Here is a 24,198-nt window from a genome sequence, read left to right as displayed (position 1 = left end):
ACTTCTCAACTTAAATTTTGTTTTCCTATTTCTCAGGTATTCTATTATCAAGATGTTAAATGCAGAGAAGAAATGTATGATAAAGACATAATCATGCTCCAGGTATAATGTTCTGAGTCATTGTTTGCCTGATTAATAAAAATTTTATGGAATTTTTTTAATTTCAATTGAATTTGTATGATTTAAAAAATACATTGGTAAAAGAGTATTTTTCATAATTAATGAGAAACTGTAATAGTAACTGATGTTCATATTAGTTTGGGTTTTTTGATAGATAGGTGCCTCTCTTATGGATCCAAACCAGTTCCTCCTGCTGATACTACAGAGATATGAGCTTGCTGATGCATTCAGAAAGATCAAGCCCACCAAAGATCAGGTAAGTGGCAAGTATTTCTGCTGATTAATTTGTTTGCTTTGAGTTTATGGAGCATTAATACAGAAAACTAACTACTGTTTAAAACGGCATTTTTATGAACCACACTAAAAATCAGTCAACACAAGACATAGTTGTTAGAAAAATGATTTAGTGTTTGGAATTGGTAGAGGCTTACTCAAAATTAATAAGTGGGTTTTGTCCTCTTTGACCTTTATTTCATAGGGCATCTACCACAATCCACATAAATGACTTCTCTAAAACGTTGATGTCTCTTAGGCTGTATTACATATTCTTATTTTGACTGGAAGTTTCTAGAATTGTTGTGCTGCTTCTTGAGGCTTGAACTTTCATATAACCCTTAATTCGGGATACGTTTTAGCTGTTGTTTCTTATTTTGTTTTCTTCAGTTGCAGAATAGTGTCTCCTCTACAACTGCAGGCATTTTTTCCAGCTTTTTAGGTTGGAGTTTCCTCTTACGCTGTGGTGCTTCAGCCAAGTAGTGGGTCTGAAGGCTGAGCTCCGGGTCATTTGACACATATTCCTGCTTGTTTTTTAAAAACTGGTTTCCCTTATTCTTGCAGGATTTGATCAAGCAATATAATGTGTTAATAGAAGAGATGCTACAGATTCTCATCTATGTTGTGGGTAAGTTTCATTTCTCTCTGTTGTATTAATGAGGGATTATTACAGTTTGATGAAACAGGCTTGATGAGTTTCTTTAACATAGATGGTGTGGGGAGGGTCCTGGAGAATGCCTGCTTGAAAGAGATGGTTCAGTAATGCAAGTATTTGTCAACCAGAAGCAGTGGGAGTTGCATAGTGAAAAAAGCTGTTAGATAACTTCACAATTGACTATTGAAGTAGAATATGGATTGAATCTCCATCTCAGCCTATTTGGTTAGGAAGCCAGGCTGAAAACCATTTTTTCTCTCAGACACTTGGAAGAAGTTCCTGGTCAATGCAAACAAATACTATGAAGTATCCCAGCAATAGCCTTACCTCTGTGCAAAATTGAAAATTGCTTTATAACTGTCACATTTGCCATTCTTCTCCTTTTGATTTACTCTGGTAGGGGAAAGATATGTACCTGGAGTGAGTAATGTGACAAAAGAAGATGTTACCATGAGAGAAATCATCCATCTGTTATGTATTGAACCAATGGCTCACAGTGCAATTACCAAGTCCTTGCCTGAAAACGTGAGTCTGGTTTATTTGGGTTTTTTTTTCCTTAATTCACTTTTTCATGTTATATGTCCTTCTTTATCTTCCATATCTTTATATGGAAGTATTTGATTTCTGATATAAAGGTCTAATCTTGATTTCAGAATTACAAAATAACATGACAAAGGAGCTTACACACCTTACTGATGTAAAGGTAAATGTCATGGAGTCAAGTATGGTCTAATCTGAAAAGGCTTGTGTGGGCACTGTGTTTATTGATGAAGAGGTGGAATTGTTTTGAGTAGTCAGCTGTGGTTCTAAATTCAAAGAGAAAAGTTTTAAAATTATTTCTCTTTTGGCCTTTTAGGACCATGCAGCTGGATTCCATTCTGCCCTGTGTACCATCAATAAATTTTATCCTGTAATTTTGATCACTTAAATCTGTGCAGATCCGTTGGAAGTCGATTATTGTACAAGTCTATTTGAAATCACAGATTTTCCTGCCGTTCTATTTAAACTGTTGAAAATTCAAGCAAAGGAGAGGGATGTGGGTTAGATTTTGTAGCCTGTGCAAGTCTTCAGGGTGGGCAATCAATGCAAAAAAAGCCTCAGTTTTATTTTAAATTAAATAGCTTGGAATATTGTCAGAAACCAGTAAGAGATTAAAATTCTATTTTTCCTTCCATTAGTGTTGGCTAAGGCACTGCTCTGTTTCTGGAGATCAGCTCTGTTATTAATAAAATTTTACATGATTGAATGAAAGTATTATCTATCTCTGGTACTTCTTTGTAACTTGTAAATTATGAATATCTTTTTTCTGAATATCTTTCTTATCTGAATATCTTTCTGAAAAACAGTGGGCAAAATATATGAATTCATGAGTTAGGGAATTGATTTAAATCTGTGTGTCTATTTTTGTTACACCTAGCATAATACTGAAGATACTTGAATCATTATATATTTATCCCAAACTAAATTTTTTACCAGGAGAACAATGAAACTGGCTTGGAGAATGTAATTGATAAAGTGGCTACATTTAAGTAAGTTCTTAATATTGTTTTGTAAGTAGCTTGAGTGTGAAATAAGATCTCTTAGATTATATGGCTTAAACAAGATGCACTGCACAGTCTCTTTTCACCTAATATTTTGCTGTCTTGAAATATATACACTTTCAAATATGCATAGGAAGGAAAAATGTATGGAGTATCTGAAGCTGCTGCTTCTCTCCTTTTGCCCCCTTCTTTCTTCAGATTCAGTTTGGTGAGTCTCAGGAGTTTAGTAATCTCAGGTCCTAGTGGGAAAAATCTTCAAAAGGTCATTGTAATTCAAAGAGTATTAGGAACCTTAGCAACTCAATGTACCTTTGAAAATCACTAGTTCATCATTGATTTAGATGTTGTTTAGTTTCTAAGGTGCTGTAAATTTCAGATGAGACTGAATTTTTTACATATAGATGTATATGTGCAAGTATGGAACAGTCAGTTGTAGCAGTTGTGAAAAACTAGTTCAAACAGCTGCTATTTTTATCACAAAAACGTCTTGTAATTATTTTAGTGCAATTAATTTTAAATCTCATGTGGCTTGCTTGTTTATGTTTAATCAAGGGCAACTATAGGTCTACCTAGGAATTTTGCTTTGGGAATTCTATGGAAGATTCAAAAAAATCTGTCTGGAAAGTAGCTGTATTACTTGTTTTGCACCTTAGTTAAAGTAATGAAATTTATATAACATCAGATGTCTGAAATTCTAAATAATAAAGTTAAAAAGAATTTACCTGTAAGAGGATATATAGTGTGCTGTAGATGGCATAGACTTGAGATACTTTGCTTCTGGGTAGGTTTTACAGCAGTAAACAGTCTTGAAAATTAAAGACTGGTAATGACTCACTCTTTGCTCTTTGTAAGTTAATGAAGCAGCCATCACTACTCCACTTCTTACTAGCATTTCTTTAGAAAATTGTGTTACTGGTTTGTTTGCATTCAAATATGTGTTGAACATACATTATTAATCTGTATGGCATTAAATGTTTCTCTTTAAGGAAACCAGGTGTGTCTGGCCATGGAGTTTATGAGCTGAAAGATGAATGCTTGAAGGAATTCAATATGTTCTTTTATCACTATACTAAGACCCAGCACAGCAAGGTAAGCAATGTAGGATTCACTGTCAGAGGTTGAAAAGTAGTATGGACTAATCAATGTTTAAAGAATTTTGCTGAATCAAAGGAATTAATGGAATCTAAAGAAACTGATTGAGTGAACAGTATTTGCAACTGACTTCAAAACTAAGCTTCTAATGAAGGTAAGATTGTTAATACAAATTGCTGTGGTGTGGTTTGCATTAGTATTTTCCCTCTGGTGTCTTCTATATTAACTCTTGCCTCTACTGCAAATTGAAATGCAAAATACAATATTGTGAAATAGTTTTCAGACAAGATTCTATTTACATAACCGAGTACTGATTACATGTCTTGCCACATGTCTAGTTTAGGTTTTCTCATTCTTTCATTGTGTACTTCTGTAGAGATGCTGATACAACAATACTTTTTCTGTAGGCTGAACATACACAAAAGAAAAGAAGGAAACAAGAAAACAGAGATGAAGGTAAAAATTTGGTCATTCAACAAATATAATTCAGTAGTATATGTAGTTGTGCCTACAAAATGAGCTTTGGAAGATGTCTTGTGACTCAGTCATAAATAGTTGAGTTCATATTAAATTTGTTGTGATTTGTAGTAATTCTAATAATTTAGCCCCTGACACTTATTTTCTCTCTTTTTACTTTTTTTTAATACTTTATTTTAACATAAAGATAGGAGTTTTGGAATTTTTAGTTTAATTTACATGTAGACAAATAAACATGGCAAAGTGTCCATGGACAAAATTAACAACTTAGAGTTTTTATGGTGGGTTATCTAGGAGGCAAAAGTTTATTTTTTATGAGTAGTTGCTCTAGCACAATATTGAATGATAATAGTACCTTGTAGAGAAGGTTGCCTATTCTGTAGGTAGTTTGAGACTTAAATCTTACAAATAAAAAACCAATATTTTAGAACCTGAAAACATATATAACAGTAAAACCCAATTTCTGTTGTGACATGAATGCTGTTTCACTTTTGAGTTTACTTTTACCATTAAAGTAACGAGCGTTAATTGAGTTGAGGAAGGTGAAAGAATAAGTACAATGAACAATTTAATAAAATCAGCTATCACCTGCTTGTGTAAATTGCAGCAGACAGTTATTTTTCTCTTTTCAGATTACCCTTCTTTACTTTGTACTCTAAAGTGTGTTTCGATTTTTGTGCACAGTCAGGGATACAACAGCATTTCATACCTAACATGATTAGAATTTATTCTGAGTAATTTTATATGCCTAGAGTTCTTTTAAATTGAAAAACTGTGGAACTGAAAACAAATAAATTGGCATTGTCATTTAAGAGGGACACAGCTAAATAGGAAATCACATTATCTTTGGAAAAAATGCATTTGCTTCAGTTGTAAGTAACTGAAGATTATGACAGATGGAAAAGAATGAGAAAAAAAATATTTGGATTACTTGTGGTTTCTTTCTCCACTCTTTATTTTATACAGGTGACTGATTTTCAATAGCACCTTCTTGATTCACACACAATCCTCTCCCCCCCCCATTCACTTTAGCAATTCAAAATGTTAGCAGAGACATTTATTTTGTAGAACTTTTAAAAAACGCAAATATTTAGATGTAATTGTCAGAAACTCACATTCGTGTAATCAGACAAACTCAGGTTGCCCTGAGGCTACCCATTTTGAGCAAATACTTTGTGCGTATGCTTTTATGTGTCTGTGTTCTTTTGGTCAGTAACTTTTTATAATTAATTCAGACTAAGTCATCAAAAGATCAATGATTTCAGAGACACTGCATTTATAGAAGTTTTCTGAAAATAGGAATCCAGGTACCAAAAGAAGACTTAAATCAATGTTTCCAAGTAGGAAAAGGTTGCAGCATTAACTGAGCTGCTGTTAGTGGGTGCCAAGATTCCAGGTGGCTTCTGGGTGAGACACAACATCACACAGGTTGAATACTATCTCAGAAAGTGTACATAACTAGAAATTGTCTGAATGCCCCAGAAACAGGAAGAATTTAGAGCTCCAACCATATTAGGCTTGGAACCCTAATTAATGTGAGACACTACAGTCTGGAAGTTCCACTGCTCACTCTTGTTTAACTACTTTAAAATTTTATATCTGCTGCAAAAAATAAACACTATTTATTAGTGGTACAAATCATAAGGCAGTGCAAAGTATTAAAGATTTGCATTGGTTTAAGTCTTCTTAAGTTAGTACCTGTGGCTGATTTTTAACTTAGTTTGCATGTGTTTTATATAAGAACTTACTAACAGTACGTAGTTTTGCGAAAGATAAAAGCTGAATTAGGCAAATTATTGTGTTTGGAATTAGTATGTTTGTGCTCTCCAATTTTTGCCTGCAATCTTTGACGAGATGCCATTTTGTGAGTATAGCTGCATATCTGTCTTCTAGCATTGCCACCACCTCCTCCTCCAGACTTCAGTCCTGCATTCAGCAACGTGGTGAGGATTCTGAACTGTGATGTTATGATGCACATACTGAGGACTGTTCTTCAAAGAGCAGTAGAACTGGAAACCCACTTGTGGACTGAAGCTATGATCCAAATGGTATTGCTAGCTTTGGTCTCCTTCCTGTAGTCATTCCTGTGCTCACCATGTCAACTGCTTGTGATAGGATCAAAATGTATAAAGATAAACATGAAATTTGAATGATAAGAATTCACTTTTTGTCCCCAAATCTGTTTTTGTCAGTCTTACTGACAAAGTAATAATTTCTAATAATTTATCTCCATTGTAAAATAGAAATGTGAAACATAATAATTTCAAATTGGGAATATTCTTCCATTTTCTATTATGCTTACACACGGCGGTTACTTTATCACCAAAGCTGTTTCAATATGTAATTCTCCTTACCTCATCTCTTTCTTGAAACTTCTTGTGCAAATAAGTAACACTTTGATCATCTTAAAAAAAATTGGAATTGCATCATGATGTAAGCTGCAAATACGTAACTGTCTTTGGGGCTCAGTCATGACATGATATAATTTTTTAAGTATTCAAACATTGTATTTTACCAGGGTGGCTTTGTATGCCTCAAAAAATTACTGACATTGTTGTTTTGGTGTTTTTAAGATATTTGTAGGATTTGGACCTGAATTTATGGGCTGGTTCAATTAATCAATTTTATTAATTATGGTGCATAGATGATTTAATTCCCTTCCTTTACATGCTGATTTTTGGATTATGGATTTAACCAAATGTTTAATAGATTTGTATCAGCAGAATTACAAGATTCATATGTTACTAATGTAAAGTGTGTGCAAGTTTGTTAATTTTAGTGCAAGTAATATTCAGGAAAGTTACATTGTGCATTGTTATTGCACTTTCTATATATGATTTCTCCACTTTTTTCTCATTTCTGTGTTTTATCGTGGATATAATCAGCATATAGTGCAGAGCTATATTTAACATCCTTGTTTTATATGCCAGTTTTCCAGACTTCTAACAGTGAATATTTACAATTTTTTGCCTTTTTTTTTTTAGGTGCTACACCTCCTTTCTTTAGGGTTACTAGAAGAGAAACAGCAATTACAGAAGTCCCCAGAAGAAGAAGTAACCTTTGATTTTTATCACAAAGCAACACGTATGTTTCATTTTCTTTAAAAGGGCAGAGTAAATTATGCTAACTTGATTTTGTACAAACAAAAATAAACTAGAAGAAAGTATTCAATTATTTCAGTCAGAGTTACTTTTTCCTATAGAATTAAAATCTGCTTTAATATATATTTTTAAGTAATCAATAAACCAGGACTAGTTTCCTTTGTTCCCAGCTACCAGCTATGTTGAAGAGGAGAGTTGCTTTTCTTTCTGGGAAAGAAACGGAAAAGTAATACTGGAGTTAGAGAACTGAAAATGATTCTTCCCTTACATTATTGAAATCAAAACTACACATCTACACATCTTTTAAATACAGAAATAAATACATAAGGGTGCTGAACTGAGTCTATTTAGTTATTTTAAAATGTTGAGTAAAGAGGTGTCACCGAGTTTGAAGAACTCCCATTTAACATTGTTTTCTTTTAATTTTTTCTTATTGTTGAGCCAAGAGAAGTGTTATCATCACATTGAATGTATTTCTGTTTTAAAAGCTTCATGTCAACTATAGGAGTACACTAAGTTGAGATGTAAGAGAATTCTTTGCAGCTTTAGTTTTGCATAACTAGAGAAGCCAAAGCAGCATTTATGAATAAGGTATGCAAAAATAATGTTTTTGTAAGAAAGCTCTTATTGAGAGGTGATTTAAAAATAATTTTTTGTAATGTATTTGTCTCACTTCTGAAAAGATGCAAATTGATTTCAAACTGAAAGTACTGCAAAAGAAATGAAATTGAAGAGAATGGTCTCAGTTTTAAAGCATGCTGGTGTTAGAGAATGGCCTAGAACATTATGAGCTGTTACCCAAATGTGAGAAAGAAAAAATAATTACTGTAATTGTAAGAGGTCTTGTCATAGAAACAAACTTGCATACACTGAGCTGCTAGAAAACTTTTGTAAGCTATAAGAGCTTTGCTGCTTCTCTTTGAGGTGGAAGGCAATTTTTATATTGTCTGTGTTTCTGCTGTTGGAAGTAGCAAAATTGTTAATCTACAGGGTGTAAAGACTGTACTACATTTAACTGGCATGAACAGATAAAATTAAAACAAACGTAACTGCACAGGTTGTGTTTATGTATGTGTTATATAATTAGGAATGTTTTAAGGCATTTCCATGGTTGTAAATACATTAAAATGTTGAGGGTTTGGGTTTTTTTCCTGAAAACCCCCAATTTTCTATTTTTCTTTCCTTTTTAAAGGAATGGGAAGCTCAGCCATGAATGCTGTGAATGTGTTAATGCTTCTGGAAAAATTAAAGAGAGTTCCTCAGCTAGAGGCACAGAAGGACACAGTCAATTGGATTCTGCAGGTACACAAGGAGGAGATAAGTATGATGTGATTTTAGTAATTTAGAAAGCTTTCATGAGAGATGTTACCATGTTATGATTTCCACATAAAACCCAGTGTTTACAGCTGCAGTGATTTCTTGAGAACGTTTTTCCCCCCAGACAGGATGGTTTCTTGAATACTATGTTAATGTTTTCAAGTCATTGTACTTGCTATTGCTACTTTCAAGCATTGGGTTAATTTTTTCTTAGATAACTCATTCCAGTAACACCATACATAAAATTTATACCTCAAGTTCCTGTTGCAAAATAACAACAAGTGATAAGGAAAAGTTTATTAATTGGGAAAACACTTCAGGGGCTGCTTGTATTAAAGCTTGAGTCATACAGATCTGGCTAGTGGCCATGTTGTACATTTCACCAGTGGAATTTTTCCATCCAATTCCCTGACATTACCTAGTAAGAGACAGGAGAAACTTCTCGAGCTGTGACACCTTCTCTAAAGTAGGAGGCTGCTTCTTCTGCTTAGCAGGAGTACTACTGTCCTGTTCCATTTTGGGCTTCTTGTTTTAGGTGGCAAACATAGAAGACAGTGCTCTTAGAAAAGAGGGTAAGAATCCATAATAGGGTTCCAAAACTATCCTCAGCTACTAAAATTTGACTATGCTGGTACATTAGGGAGGCAAGTTTGAAAGATTTTTTTGAGAAGTTGTTATTCTAAAATTCCAAGGGCAAAAGTAAAAATGCACTTTAAAAAGTATGCATAACATTTTAATGGTACACATCATAAATATAGAATATTTAATATTATCAAAGCTTCAAGATGCTTATTAAAGTAAAGATAGCTAGAAAAAATAGTAAATGAGAATTGAAGGCTCAGTCTTAACTATTTGGGTGGGTACTGGAAAGCTTTTTGTTCCAGATGTGTAGGTTTTTTGCATTATTTTAGTGACTGTTTTCATGGGATGATCCACATCTCAGCTTTTTGAAATATGCTAGCAGTCTCTGTCCATTCTTCTGATGGGCAGATGCTTTAGCTGCTTAACAGTATTAGTGCTAGAAGACTGGAAAATTCGGAAGACTTTTCTTCATATTGAGCAGTGCTTATCAGGTTTAGGATACAGACACAGAAGTGTTACAGAAGTGCACATACCATCTCGGATGTTTTTGTTATTTAGGAGTATGGCAGCTGGTTTTGTCCATTTGAAAATCTGAAAATAAGCTAAATATCAAGAGCTTTAATTCTGTATATATTGTAATGAGACACAAGTTGTATTTCATTTTTAACATCTATGTCTCTATTCCTAGATGTTTGACACAGTGAAAAGATTGAGAGAAAAGTCTAGTTTGACAACAGTAGCACCTGCTTCAGGCTCAGAAGCTACAAAAGTTGATGAGGTAATAATAATAAAAAAATTCAACAGAAGGCTTATATTAAATGTTGTGAGCAGCTCTTTTCAAACAGGTGCCTAAATTTGTTTCCTGAGGTGATAACTTTTAAAATATGGTGCCTATAAATAGGTTTTAGGTTCCGAGATAAATATTTTTAATAAATTCAATTGATGCTAAGCATGCTTTGTGGAATTAGCAGCAGCTAATGTGGTTTTGGTTGTACTTCATGTTAAGTGAAACAACTGAGGAGGGTTAAGAAGTAATTTGTATTCATCTCTCCATTTCTTATCTTCATGATTTGACTACCTTTCCTATTATGTGGTCATTGTGCAATAATTAGAAATACAAATCCACTTAAAATGATGTCTAGCAATTTACATGACCTACCAAGAAGTTAATCTGCTTTGCCTTGATTGTATAAATACATCAGGCTTAGGTGATTATTCTGTCTGTGTATCAGTCTTTGCCCCCTTCCCTCAAAATAACTTTTGAATCCAGTAGTCAAATGACACAGAAATGGAGATTTCATAGATCACTGCAGTCCCATGAGGTTTGGGTTGTTTGTTGTTTGTTCTTTTCTATTCAACTGCCAATTAGAAAAGAAGAATCTGATTGCCCTTAGACACTGGGCAAAGACAGACCAGTTTGCTCTTACTCTCACTCAACATTCTGTTAGCTGCACCTTGCTGCCAAACAATTTCTTGGCTAGTCATTGTATGCATAGCTCTCAGTTTATCACAGCATATGCTGTGTTTCTTTTTTGAGAAATGTGTCATACAGTATCTGGAAAGGTAAGGCAACAAAATACAAAAGTCAGCAAGAAGTGAGACTTTACAGTTCCGCTGCTTGTGGAGCAATTTGTTATTGTTTTATTTCCTCAAAAAGTAATGGTGTTGTGAAAGGAAGCAATGTGTGTAATCCTGAATTTATACCTTAAGGAATTGAACAAGAGGAATTAGGTTCTGCATGTTTTAACTAAGTCTACCTCTTTGGATTCTGCATTTCCAAAGCATATAAATGCTTCGTTTAAAGTTTTGAAAATGTGATCAATGAGGATGTACTGGAAGAAAAATAATTTTCCAGTCTGCAATAAAGAAGAATAGGGGAAAATACCATCCTCAGATGCATAAAATGCTGTCACAAAAATGTAGGAGCACACTTTTGCTGTTGTCCATAGATAATTCAAAATGCAATTTTCCTTCATTCCTGTAAGGAGGATACTGAATTCTCAGTGTGGGGGTTTGGTTATGAGGAGAATAATAAAAAAATGGAGGAGGCTTGTGATGTTCACATCAATGAAGTTTCTTAAGAACAAACACCTAATTAAAATTAATCATGGATTATTGATCCTGTCTTTGGCCAAGGGATTGTACTAGTGACCTTTTGTGTACCCACCAAAATCTTTCTTCTGACTAGATTAATTGACCTAGTTCAGCATTTAAGATTTTCCTTTGAAATTTTTCAGATAAAACGTTTTTTTCATCATTAAAGTGTTGTCAGTTAAGGACTTTGATGTCAGTGGTTAGAATGCATGTAGTTATGGAAGGATTCTTCTCATTTGTTGATGTTTTCTGTTGCCTGAGATTTCTTTATTCTCTTCTATTGCAAGACACAGAGCACTCAGGATAAAGAGAAAGCTGAGCGAAAGAGGAAGGCAGAAGCCGCCAGGCTGCACCGTCAGAAGATAATGGCCCAGATGTCTGCACTGCAGAAGAATTTCATTGAAACCCATAAGCTACTGTATGAAAACACACTGGAGGCACATGGTAAAGAAGATGCTATTATGGAGGAAGAAAGGTAAGAAAATCAGATATCTGGAGTTCTGGTGGGAAGAGTTTACCTGCTACCTAAGTTCATTAATCGAAATGAAAACTTTGGAAGTATGGTCAAGATGCAGATTTTGTCAACCCAGTCAGCAGACTTGTATCTCTACTTACTGTTGAGTAATCTTCTGTTACAGGATTGTACATAAACTAGCATATATGTGTAAGAACAGTGGACTTGCTTTGTAGAGCAGCATAAGAGAAACAGTAAGAAAATGAATTGTTTCTTCAAATCTAGGATATTTAGATTTCTTACCATTTGAAAAATGTCATTAAAGAGCTGCTGAGTTGACAACACTAATTTTGGAGGTGACTTGTCTACCTTATATCAAAATTGAAGTATTTAATTTGGAAATAATCTGAAAGCAAATGTGCCTTAAGGTTATGTTTCAGTGAAGAAAATACGCTTCTTGTAGATCAAGTTGCTGATACTTCTGTCTTAGTTTTTAAAATATAATTTCATACTGAAGATTTTGGTTTATGATGGTTTATAATTTTGTTAGTATGGATTGCTCCTGCTCTAGAGATGCTTCAACAATATAGTATACATAATACAATTCACAATTATGATCTAATTGGGGTTGCACAAAAAAGATTAGGACATTAGAGATCTGCTGGAAAATAGAAGTACAGATCACTTCTTTGTGTTCTGATCTTTAATAAATCGTGTTCTAGAAATCACTGCTGAACTCTGAAATAAGGGATGTTTTTTCAAATGTATGGAAGCTTATTGTGTCACAACATAGTGGCACTCATTTTCAGTATGTTTTCTTCAAGAATGGCAAACAAATTCAATGTGTCTGTAAGATTAAAATATAGTTAATCCAATCTACACTGAATACAGCTTCCTGAATTTCCTGCTGTCTGAATCCATTTCATTGTGGTGTTGTTCTATTTTAGCTGGCTTCCACTTTCTGTTTTTGAAGAATACTACATTTTTAGTGAGGATTGAGGTGTTTCTTTATTGTTTGGTTATAATGTGGTTTTTGAAAGCACTTTGGTATAAAACCAGAAATATTAACAGTGTGTAACATTTTTTAGATACCAGGAAGAATGAAGTTGTTTAGAAAAATCCATCTGATTATTTTTTTATCTGTCACTTTATGGTCTTACAGCATGTCTTCAGCAGTTGATTGCTCCAGAATTGCTTTGGGTCCCAAACGAGGTCCATCTGTTGCTGAGAAAGAAGTTTTGACTTGTATTCTTTGTCAGGAGGAGCAGGAAGTAAAGCTGGAAAGTCCTGCCATGGTATTATCTGCCTGTGTCCAGAAATCAACTGCCTTAACTCAGAACAGGAGCAGAGTTCTTGAACTCTCAGGGGGTATGCAACTTTTCTTCTTGTAGACTGTAAGCAGGTCTGTTCCTAGAGCTCCTACCCTTTCAACCAAATTAAACTCTGTTTTCAGTCAGATTGCTAAATGGATTACCCTGCTTAATAACAAATAATGTTAAATAGTTCTAAAATCCATGCTTTAAAACTTTAAAATGAGCAGTGTATGAAGATTTTTATTTGCCCCTCGCAAATCAGAAAATGCTTTAATCTCAGAATATTTTATAAAACTTACAAGTTTTAGTAGGAGTGGTCACTGTGGAAGAACTCCAAGAATGTTATCAATTCCTGGTTATTCAGGTACATCAGCAAACTATCCCAATATGGAGGAAATACACAAACATTAGTTAGAGGAGACCAATATAGCAGCTTCAGGAGGGTTTGGGTTTTTTTGCAAGTAATAAAACCAGCAACATAAAAAATAGAAAAGTGCAAGCAAGGATTATATGATATCATCTGATGACTGAAAAAATGAATACAAGAGAATAATACAAACTCAAGAGTTAAAGTTTCATAAGGGCTTATTGGTAGCAGGAAATGCAAAGACCAACAAGGGAAGAAGGGGGAGGAAGGAAAGGAAGGGGAGGGAGGAAATAAAATAAATAGAAGGGAAAGGGAAAACTTATATATTCACTGATATTTTTGCTCTCTTTTTGAAAAAGAAAATTAAGAATCATTCAAGATCAGATGCTTGATGGCTGTTAATTTTAAAAAGAGAGAAATACAGTCCAGAATAGGATAAAAAAAGTTGAAACAATGTCAAAATAACTTCAGTTTATTCACCTTGGCAGTACCATCAGGACTGTTTTCTTCAGTATAATCTTTAATTATTTCTTAAAATGCATAGAAGGTAGTTTAAATCTCAGAAGGCTAAGGAGGTCAAACAAGTATTTTTCTAAAAAAAACCCCAATCAACTCCAAAAAACTAGAAATGAAATGAAAGTACTAAAAATCTGAGTATTCAGTTCAGCCTGGATGCCTAGAAGTATGTTACATGATAGTTACTAGTTTATAAGACAAAATTAAAAAATACAGACAGACAATAAAGCAGTAAGAAATATCAAAAATAGATTTATCAAGAAAGGAACTTAATAAGACACTCTTATTCTTTGACCAGGATAACTGGTTTTGTGGGTAAGGAAAAGGTAAACTAATTTATTCTCATGTTTATTAGAATGTTTGGCTCTGTCCTGCTTGATACACAACCTAGGCAAATATTGTTTAGGTGAAATCAGCCCACGGTGGGTATACTCATAATGAAATTACTAGTTTGATTCAAGCAGTCTAGAATATTAAACAATTAAAAGTTAAAAGTGACATTTTTTTTCCCTGTACATTGAATTAGGTTTATTTTAAGACAGATAAAATCTTAAATAGCTGTTACCTGTTAAGTATTTATTAACAAATATACATTCTCTATGTATCTCCCCATATTTTATTATAAAGCTCAGTTAGTAATTTTTTCAAATCCTGCTTAGTCAAGCTAATAAACATATAAGGAATAGGGATACAGTGCTAAAAGACAATAAAATTGAAGGTCTGTAGGTGCTCTCAAGGTGTTTTCTGGTTTGTTACCTTTGCATGGCAAGGTTGTTACAACTTGTACTTTAAATTCCTAGTTGCTTTCAAATATGCTTTTTTTTCCTAACAGGGTATTGTTGATTTGTGATCAGTTCATAAAGCAAATGGAACCTTATGTCCTATTTTTTTAATTACACTACTGCCTGTCAGATAGCTTTAAATTCTGTTTGTGCAGTTCATTATTCCTGCCTTAGTTTAGAAGTAGACTGTTAAATGCTATCAAATAGAATTCTAAAACAAAGGAAAGTTCAGCATTGTTTCTTATTTTTCTAGGGTATTGCTCTATTCTCTATCATGCTTTAGCAAGTTGTTTTGTTTAGTAAGTTGTTTTGTGTTTCCTCCTTTGGGTCATTAGCAAATACCGAGTAGTCCTAGACTCAGGACAGACTTCTACAGAATCCTGTTTGATCTATTTTTCTTTTTAAAAGAGAACTACCAATAATGGTAATTTTGAGCCAGCTGTATAGAATTTTTATCTAGGCCACGTACTTATTGTATCCTTTTTTCTCCTCCCTTTCTTCTGTATTACTCTGAAGTACAAATTAAATCCTGTGCTCTTGTTAGCAGGTACACTTGTAAGCTTTCTGCAGTGACATGTTGAGCTGTTGAAGTAGTTGGAAAAGGAGATAATCAAGCTCCTGTTCCTAAAGCCATTTCTGGATATTCTTTATAGCACTTATTTGCTACTGCTTGATCCTCTGCAGCTCATGAGCTAGAAGTAGGCCTCTAAGAACTTTTTTTCTTTGCAGACCTAAGTAAGTGGAAAAATGTTTGTTCCCTCAGCACAAGTGCAGATAGTGGAAAGTCAGTGTTCTACCAACACTCACTTTCTTGTTTTAGTCTCCATTTGATTTAGAACAGCTTCAGCTGTTCAAAATCATGAACAGCCCACTAGATGAGGTTTGGAAAACTGCTGATGGGAATTATTTGTATGTCTTTAAGGGGAAAATGGATTCCCACTTTGAGTGCATATGCAGCACAAAGACATCATTTACATTCTCATAATGTTTGCTTTAAGAATTAGGCAAGATTAGTAAAAGATAGACTTGAGTTTGTTATTCAGAATGCTATTCATGGCAGTGTTTTGAAAATAACAGTAGTTGGAGAAATGCTTAATTTTCCTTGTCCTTTAGTAATTTCATTCTTTCATTTAAAAATACATTAACAAATATTTAAAACTTCAGTGATAGTGAATCCAACAACAGAGCTGTTACAATAGACAAGGACTATTTTCTTTATTTTTTAAACCAATTTATTGCCTTCATTAGTTTCAGTGGGCTCTGTCTTGTGATTTCTTTGCTGGAGTATTGGATGAACTAACCAAATGGGGTTTTAATGTGACTGTGCAAACTGTTGGAATATATAATCTGAAAGCTGTGTGTGTCATTGTTCGTTTCTGTTCATACCGATGGGAAGTTACGTTTTTGTTCAGTGATTTCCTTCTGCTGTGTCTTTCTAGATACACTAGATCCTCTCTTCATGCACCCTGACTTACCCTGTGGGACCCACACAGGAAGCTGTGGTCATGTGATGCATGCAGCCTGCTGGCAGAAGTAAGAATGAGCCTTTGCAGCCCTTTAATGTTGAGGGTTTTTTTAATCTGTTTTCCAAAACATCTCAGTGCACACTGAAAACACAGTACACTAAGTGGATATTTAATTAAGGAGTCAAAACTATTTCTACTTGTCTAATTATGAAGTATGGCACGAGAAATTTTGACCTGATGAAAATAATAATCAAAAGTTTTTAGTGCCTTCTGTGACCCAAAGAGGAATCTATAAGGGGCTACTAATTTATGCAAATAAAACCAACAGGGTAAAATTCATCAAGAGTAAGAAACTGTATCTAGTAGGTTTAGTTTGAGCAATCCAGTCAGGACCAGTAGAAATCTTCCAGGTGAGTGTCCTGTAGAAACAGTTCTTTGAAAGTCTGTCACCACCAGGTCAGGACTTAAAAGGATGACTTATTCCAGTAAGTCTTAAGGTGAGGATCTGTCATTTAGAACAGCACGAGTGGTTAAATCTACCAGCATTTCTTCCCCATCCCTCCCCTACCAGTTAACAAACTCTTAAAAAGTAAGAGGAAAGAATTGATACAGTGCTTAAAAAATTTACTACATTTCTGTTGTTTGGGGGACATCACAATTTAGACCAGGTGTGTTGGATTAGAATGCAACCTGAAATATTAAAATCCCAAGTTACTTAACATGCAAAATATAGTCATCCTGGTTGCAGCAACATTTGTAGGATTACAGAGAGCAAAGCTAATTCTCTCTGCATTTGACTCCACGTAGGTCTGGCAAGTCTAAACAAGATAAACAGTGTGAAATAATATAAATAATCCCGTTGAAGTATTTTCACAGAGAAAGCTGGGTCATGCAGCTGCAAGCTACGTTATATTGTTGTGTGATATAATGAATCTCTTGGGGTTTGTTGTTAGTACTTGTGTCATTTTATTTCCTTTTCAATGTCATAGGTACTTTGAAGCAATGCAGCTGAACTTTCGACAACGTCTGCATGTTGAACAGATATTTGACTTGGAGAATGGAGAATATCTTTGTCCACTTTGCAAATCTCTTTGCAATACTGTGATTCCTATTGTTCCACTGCAGGCACAAAAAATAAACAGGTGAATTACCAGATTGTTTAGGCTTTAATTAATTTTTTTGGGAAAAAAATAAATTATTTTGGGCCTGAATGGCCGATCGTATTTTCTGGATGGAAAACTTGGGCTGACCTTCCTAACCTTTATAAAAGACTGCATGTCTTCTTAGTGACTATTCAGCCAAACATACTGCTTTTAGCAGTCAATTGTTTTGTGTTTTTTTTAAAAAGCATTTTTAATTAGCTGTGTTTTGGAGCTGATACCAAATGAGAAAGTGCCTAGATGTAGCATTTAGCCTAACACTTCATTTTTGAGTGTTTGCGCAAAATAGACAAAGCCAGCAAAGCTACAGATACTGAGTTAATGTGTTTTGATCTAAATGTATCCTCTGTTTATAAAGGTAAGGTGATCTGTCAAGTGTCAAAGTAAAACCTGCTTTCTCTTTCTGTTTTCAGTGAAGATGCAGAGGCAGTTGCTCAAATCCTGTCCCTGGCGAGGTGGCTGGAGATTGTCATAGTCAGGATATCGGGCTACAGTGTGAAAAATGCCAAAGGTTTGTTACCTTACTTTTCAACTATTCTGTGGGATATCTAGTGTGCCAGTACAAGTTTAAGTAATAAAAAAACCCACTTCAATAATACATTCTGCTGCAAATCAAGACTGTACCAAATAAAACTGAGGATAAAGTCACAGCCCTTTCTGAGCTGCCGTCTTGATTTCACAATGCCCTCACCAGTTTCCTGGTTTCTGTTAAATTCTTTTCATCTTCCCTGCAGAAGAAAATTATGTACACTTGGAGAGGACAGCCACCAACCAACAGTCAACATTAATTTAACTTGTGTATCAACTGTGATATAGTAAAAAAGAGAAAAAATAAATTTAAAGAGCCAAAATAAAAACATGTATAAGGACTTAGAAAACACAAGGTACACAGAATCGGTGTATTCCTTGCACTTTTATAATGCAGGAGAGTTCTTTTTCCTCACCAGCAAAGCACTACTTTTAATCCTTATATTTCTGGGAATAGAATAAAGTGTTGCTTAAGGAGGAGGGTTAGAAGACAATCTGGCGGGTGAGATCTGTTTACAGTTACTTTCAAATCAGTTTAAAATAAAAAAGTCTTCTGTTAGGCTGCTGTAAAAACTGTAGCAATGTTTGTTTTTTAATGTGGATTTTTATTTTGAAGGAGAGAAACAAAGCATTGCAGCTCTTGCTAACAAGGGGATGGGGAACTCTGCTTTGGAATTCCATTCCATCCTTAGTTTCGGCGTTCAGTCCTTGTAAGTCTTACTGAAAGTGCTCTCCGTGTTATGTGAATTCTTCCTAAAATAAACTAGGTAGACTTCAGGATTTATATTGAAGGACAGGTATATGATTTGTTTTCTCTGAATATGGACTTTAAGCTTAAACTTTCCCTTAAGCATTCACTGCAGATCAGATCTTGGTCAAATGCAGTCTGGTAATTTCTTATGTTCTTAGTACAAAGCCAGGAATCTTATGGAATTTTCTAATCCATAATTTGAGTGATGTGGCTCACTTCCTGTGCCTCTAGGCAAGTTATTTAATGTCTGTCTTAATTTTCCTGCTATATGTCTCTTTCAGGGATAGATATCACTTGGTTTTGGATGCAGTAATGTAATACAGATTACTCAAAGGAATAGGGTGTTGTCTGTTCCTATTCTAGTGGCCAAAAGCTGTCTCACACTAAAACAGAATGAATGGATAGATACTTTCCAAGTATACTCAGCTGTCTGTCTTCTTCTTAGATCATGCTATAAGAACTCTACTGACTAACATAGTTACACAAAGTACTTTCACCTATCTGTGAAAATGTTGTCAGAAAACTGCATCAAACTCTTTCTTGATGACTGATTTCCGTGGGAAAGATTCTGTAGTTTGCACTTAATGTGGCATTTAAGTATGAGCCTGTCTTAGATGCCAAGCTTTTGTGGTAGGGTTGTTTTGGCTGCAGAGATTTGGAGAATGAATCTGAATGCCTTATTTCTGTTACAAAGATCTATGTATGACTTGGAAAAAACCACAAGCCATTAAAACTGTATGTGATTTTGCCTGAGCACTTTTCTGTGTATCACTGCTTTTACATAAACTAACTCAATGTCAGTTAAAAGAGATTAAATGCTAAAAAAAAAGTGGTTTAAAACACATTTGAAATACCTTTCTATTTTTAGTGCTACATGAGGCTTATATCCCATATATGAGATATATTTTCATTCCAGCACTTATAATTACACTTGATTACTTGCATTTGGGGTTTTTTTATTGTGTTTTTTTTTAGTTTGATTTAAATGTTTGCATTCTTTGAATACATCTTACAGTATGCAGAAAAGCCTTCTTCCAGCCTGGCAGCTCTTAATCTCTCCATTTGTTGAGCCTGTTATGTCAAGGTGGTTGTTTACCACTGGAAACCAGTAATGTTTTTCTCCTCTGTGCAAGCAAAGGGCCTTCGTATTCAATAATTCTTTCACTTAGACTGTGTTAGTGATTAATTGACTGGTAAGTAATAAGCACTACTGATAATTCAAATGGAATTTATCTTGGCTTTCTTTTGCAGAGCCAAATACTCAAGCAGTATCAAGGAGATGCTTATTCTCTTTGCCACCACAGTTTATAGAGTTGGGCTGAAAGTTGCTCCAAATGAAGCTGATAACCGGATTCCTGTGATGACCTGGAGCACATGTGCTTTTACCATCCAGTGTATAGGTAAAGCAGAGTTTAGGTTTATTCCTTCTCAGGACTTGAAAATCTTACATTTTGAATGTATAATTGTATACAGTCTGATTATAAATAGTGATAACAATAATTCTACATAAATAAGAGGAAAATGTAACTGTATAACAATGTATATTACATGTACTTACATATATAATAATAGAATGATAAGCTGTAATACCTTATAAATAATAGGATGTTTCTCTTAGGTGGTATTTTATAAGATAAGGTATAGAATGCCAACATTGAGTCAAATCTGAGAGAGCAGGGAATGCTCATGTTCCACGTTACTAATTGTAGCATTAAGTGTGTTCAATAAATATATTCAGGCTGCCAAACATCATTGACCTGCAAGGTCACAGCTAAATACCTAACCGCTGTGAAGTAGTCCTATTTCTTTTTTGTCTTTATTCTTAAAGAATTCTCATGAAATTTGTAGAAGAAATAATGGTCTTCTTGTATTCTGAAATTATTAAGCAGGTACCTGGTAGGACAAAAAACCAAAACAAGCCCTAAACATTCTCTGGCATGACTCTGTTTTTGAAGACAAAATAATTACCATAAAAATGATTGCATTTTTTGGGATAATGTATCTGTTTAGCAGTCAGTCTCATTTCATTTCTGTGCTACATACATAAAGAAGTTTGGCCTAATAAACATAAAGCTGTAGATAAATCTGTAGCGGCTTCCAGGCAGGGAAGCAGTCTACCTTACGTCTGTAGTGGACTTGACCCAAATGGACTACCAAGAGTTCAGAAGGTTTTTTGGGGAAATGAGAATATTCTGATAAGGCAGGAATAGTAGCAAAAACTGATTCCATCTTTTTATTGTTGTTTTTTATTAGAGTTTTCAAATGGTTTGGGAGAGGATTGGAAGCCACCCAGCTCTCTTGACAGTAATGCACTTAGTGCTTTGCAGGTCGTTTTCATTTGGTATCTAAAAAAAGACTTCGGTGACTGTCAGGGATAAGTTTCCCAGCAAGTGTATAAATGCAGTAACTGTTACCACAGATGTGATACCAAAAGCATATGTCAGAAATAGAAAATTCAGATGCCTTACCAGGCCAAGACTATAAAACCAGAGAGACCACTGTGACAGTTTGACCTATCCTAGGCCACACCATTTCCTTGGATTCATTTCTTGTTTACAAATGGAGCAGGCTTTTATTGCCTAAAGCCAGGCACTTAAAAATACAAACCTGATTTTTCCCATTTTCCTCAGCAACTCCACATGCTGTGTGTGAAACATGTATGGAAGTGCTGAGTTAAAAAACTTACATTTTTTGTTAGAGGTGGTTTAAAAAAACAAAACCAAAATGAGCCACTAAGAACCTCCCAACTAAAAAACCCCCATTGAAAACAGGAAAAAATACCCAGTATCTTGAAGTGTACTGAGCCATCTCTGAAAAGTGACTGAAGCACAAAAGCATTTGAATTGGTACCTTTTTACCCAATTGAGTTGATTTCGTTTCTTGTTTTTATTGGCTTATTGTCTCTTTGTTATCCCTTCAGAACCAAGGCACTCAGGGAGGAAAGCTGAATTGTATTCCAGCTTGGGAATTTTGTTTTCAAAATATTTTTGTTCAACTACAGTCAAATGCAGTAGTGCAAATCTGAGGGTAAGAAAGATGCATAGGATCCCTGTAAACACACCTTGATGTTTTGTAGCCTTGTATAAGGGTAACTAAAATACAGCTAAAGCCATAGAATGTCTTCTCTCCATTGATGTGAAAGAGTGCTCCTTTAAATTCCTAGTTAGCAAGATCTGAAAACTATATTTTTAAAGGACTTGCAGAACCATTTATCTGGGAAAGATTCAGTACCATTTAAGGTAGATTTTTTAAGAGAATTCTCTTCTCAGAATAAAGTTGAGCTTGAAAATGGAGTACATATACTAAAAAAAAATTAATCTTTGCCTAAGTGTGTTCTAACAGAAATGTTATGTTAGTTCCGGCAGAACAAAGAAAAATTTTTTTTTCTGTGCTTAATTTTAAGAAAACCTCTTGGAAACAGAGGACAAACCTTTATTTGGATCTCTGCAAAATAGACAGGTATGGGCAAGTAAGATGTGCATTTAAACAAAATGTTTATATGTATATATATATTTCTAATACACATTTATAAAAAACTTATTGTTGAAACTGCTAGCATCATGATCATTCTCTATTGAGGGATATCTTTCAAAATGTTTAGATTGATAACAATAAGAGCACTTTGGAAGCATAATGTTTGTACTTACAAATGGAAGTACATATTAAATTCACTTATGTGTTTTCTCTGTCAAAGTAGGTATGTCTTTACAGCTTTATTTCACTATTGTATCTTCCTTTTTTTCCTGTCCAATCATTTTCTCTTGCTCTCTAGCACAGTGGCCTTAAAGCATTAGTGCAGTTTGCAGCTGCTCAGAGAACAACATCACCACAGGTCCTGATTCAGAAACATCTGATTCGTCTTCTAGGAGGTATTGTATTCCTTTTCTTTACTAGCTTTCATGTTGCAGAAGTTTGTATTGCAAATTGGCACATACATTAATACAGCATAGAAGCTAAGGTTAAACCACTGACAACAATGCTAACTTCATCTTCTCTAACATTGCCTGAAATCCTGGAGTATTGCTTCAGCTTAAAGAGTCAATAATTCTGTTAGCCCTGCTCTGTATAATTCGAGTCCCCAAAACATCCTCTATCCCAGATTACCTAGGCCTGGAAATCACCAGATCTGAAATATCTACAGACAGTTAACAATTGATTTCTGGCAGTGTTCAAAATTACTCAGATTCTGTGCTAAACAAGTGGATAAAGCCACAAAGCAGGTATTCCTCTCTTAATAGTGAGACTTCAACTTTCTAGTACTTTCAAAAGGCTGCTTGCAACCTAGTTTGAGGTATTTGGGCTCAGGGAGAGCAAGTTTGAGACACATAGCTATCCTCCATATTTCTTACTAATTAGGTTAGCATGGTGGCCTTTGTGAATCCCACTCTTTGACTTGCCATCTATTCAGTAGGATTCTTAGGCATGGTACATGCTTTTATATTGAGCTGGTGTTGCATGCCCAAGTACATTTGTGAACTTTTAACTCTGTGTTCTTTATTCGAGTTGGAGAAATAAATTAAATATTTTTATCTCAGAATTTTTAAGATAGCCATTAATATAGTGAGCTGTTTAGTATGTGGGAATGGCTAAACACATGCATGATCAATTAAATAAGTGGCGAGCAGTTAATTAAATAGATGCTACCTGAGTTCTGAGACTTGGACATTTTTTGATGAAAACACAGATATGATAGAGGCTCTAAAAGCAGATTCTGATATTGCAGTTCAATCCAAAAGAAGAAAATATGTATAAAATGCATAATTGATGATATCTTTATTTTGTAGTTCTTCTACCAAACTTTAAAGTGGAGGACACTCCATCCCTCTTAGAAGTAGATATGTTCCACGTTTTGGTAAGTAGATCGATTTTATTCTTTATCTGAATACTTTTATGAGCATGTATTTTTGTGTACTTCACCCTGTGCAGTCCTGCATTATCTGTTCACGTGCATGAGTCAAGTGATTATACACGAGCACTGTATATAAGCAAGTGATTACACATGGCTGCTGTGTACAAGTGTTTTCTTCTAGTTCTGCTGTTCTAGCTTTCAAGTCTTTGCTGTATCGCTCGTTTTAGATTTCATGCTGGTAATCTCCATCTTTTTACCACCTCTATTGGTATCAAACCTCAAAAAAACCTGAGAAGTGCACCCACTCAGCTTGTTTCCCTCACGTTCTCGGTCTCAATAGGTCTCTCCTACCATCTGATCCTTCACATTCACTCTCATTACGTTCTTTGTTCTTCTTAGCCTCTTCTCTCTATTCTTAATACAAATCTGTATTATTGTTTGTTTTACTGATAAAAAAATCCCAAACAATCACAAAAGCACACAACAAAAAACCCAAACAAAAGCTAACCAACCAAGCTCATCCAGATAAAGCCTGTTTTAGTCTTGTTGCCTTTTTAGCTAATGCTTGGTCTTGCTTCTCACTTTTTTCAATGTTTTATCTTATGCCAAAACCCAGAAATTAAGCTTTCTAGAAATTATACAGGCTTTCTTGGTGTACTTCTAAACTGACAATCACAATGAAACTGTGTCTGAGTTTCCTGCATGCTAGAGGGGCACAAATGATTAACGTTTTCCAATGACTTTTTGCTACACTTTGTGA

At 34.6% G+C, this 24,198-nt stretch overlaps 1 protein-coding gene across 2 annotated transcripts in view; it reads left to right on the top strand.

Annotated features, from left to right (window-relative positions):
* UBR1 (ubiquitin protein ligase E3 component n-recognin 1) overlaps positions 1-24,198 on the top strand; it is a 68,050-nt gene that overhangs the window by 30,810 nt on the left and 13,042 nt on the right. For both annotated transcript variants that reach the window (XM_051622579.1, XM_051622578.1), the window contains exons 18-38: positions 37-102; positions 275-376; positions 958-1,021; positions 1,449-1,573; positions 2,525-2,577; positions 3,576-3,678; positions 4,089-4,137; positions 6,052-6,206; positions 7,143-7,242; positions 8,452-8,561; positions 9,847-9,936; positions 11,540-11,727; positions 12,869-13,074; positions 16,124-16,217; positions 17,140-17,292; positions 17,724-17,821; positions 18,455-18,548; positions 19,841-19,989; positions 21,993-22,048; positions 22,362-22,458; positions 23,374-23,441. In XM_051622579.1, the coding sequence (XP_051478539.1) occupies positions 37-102; positions 275-376; positions 958-1,021; positions 1,449-1,573; positions 2,525-2,577; positions 3,576-3,678; positions 4,089-4,137; positions 6,052-6,206; positions 7,143-7,242; positions 8,452-8,561; positions 9,847-9,936; positions 11,540-11,727; positions 12,869-13,074; positions 16,124-16,217; positions 17,140-17,292; positions 17,724-17,821; positions 18,455-18,548; positions 19,841-19,989; positions 21,993-22,048; positions 22,362-22,458; positions 23,374-23,441 (2,220 nt within the window). The remainder of the gene's footprint in view (positions 1-36; positions 103-274; positions 377-957; positions 1,022-1,448; positions 1,574-2,524; positions 2,578-3,575; positions 3,679-4,088; positions 4,138-6,051; positions 6,207-7,142; positions 7,243-8,451; positions 8,562-9,846; positions 9,937-11,539; positions 11,728-12,868; positions 13,075-16,123; positions 16,218-17,139; positions 17,293-17,723; positions 17,822-18,454; positions 18,549-19,840; positions 19,990-21,992; positions 22,049-22,361; positions 22,459-23,373; positions 23,442-24,198) is intronic.

Source organism: Apus apus, chromosome 5 (genome assembly GCF_020740795.1).
Source record: "Apus apus isolate bApuApu2 chromosome 5, bApuApu2.pri.cur, whole genome shotgun sequence".
NCBI lineage: Eukaryota > Metazoa > Chordata > Aves > Apodiformes > Apodidae > Apus > Apus apus.
The sequence above is the reverse complement of the archived record's forward strand: the minus strand, read 5'-3'. Positions and strand labels throughout refer to the sequence as shown.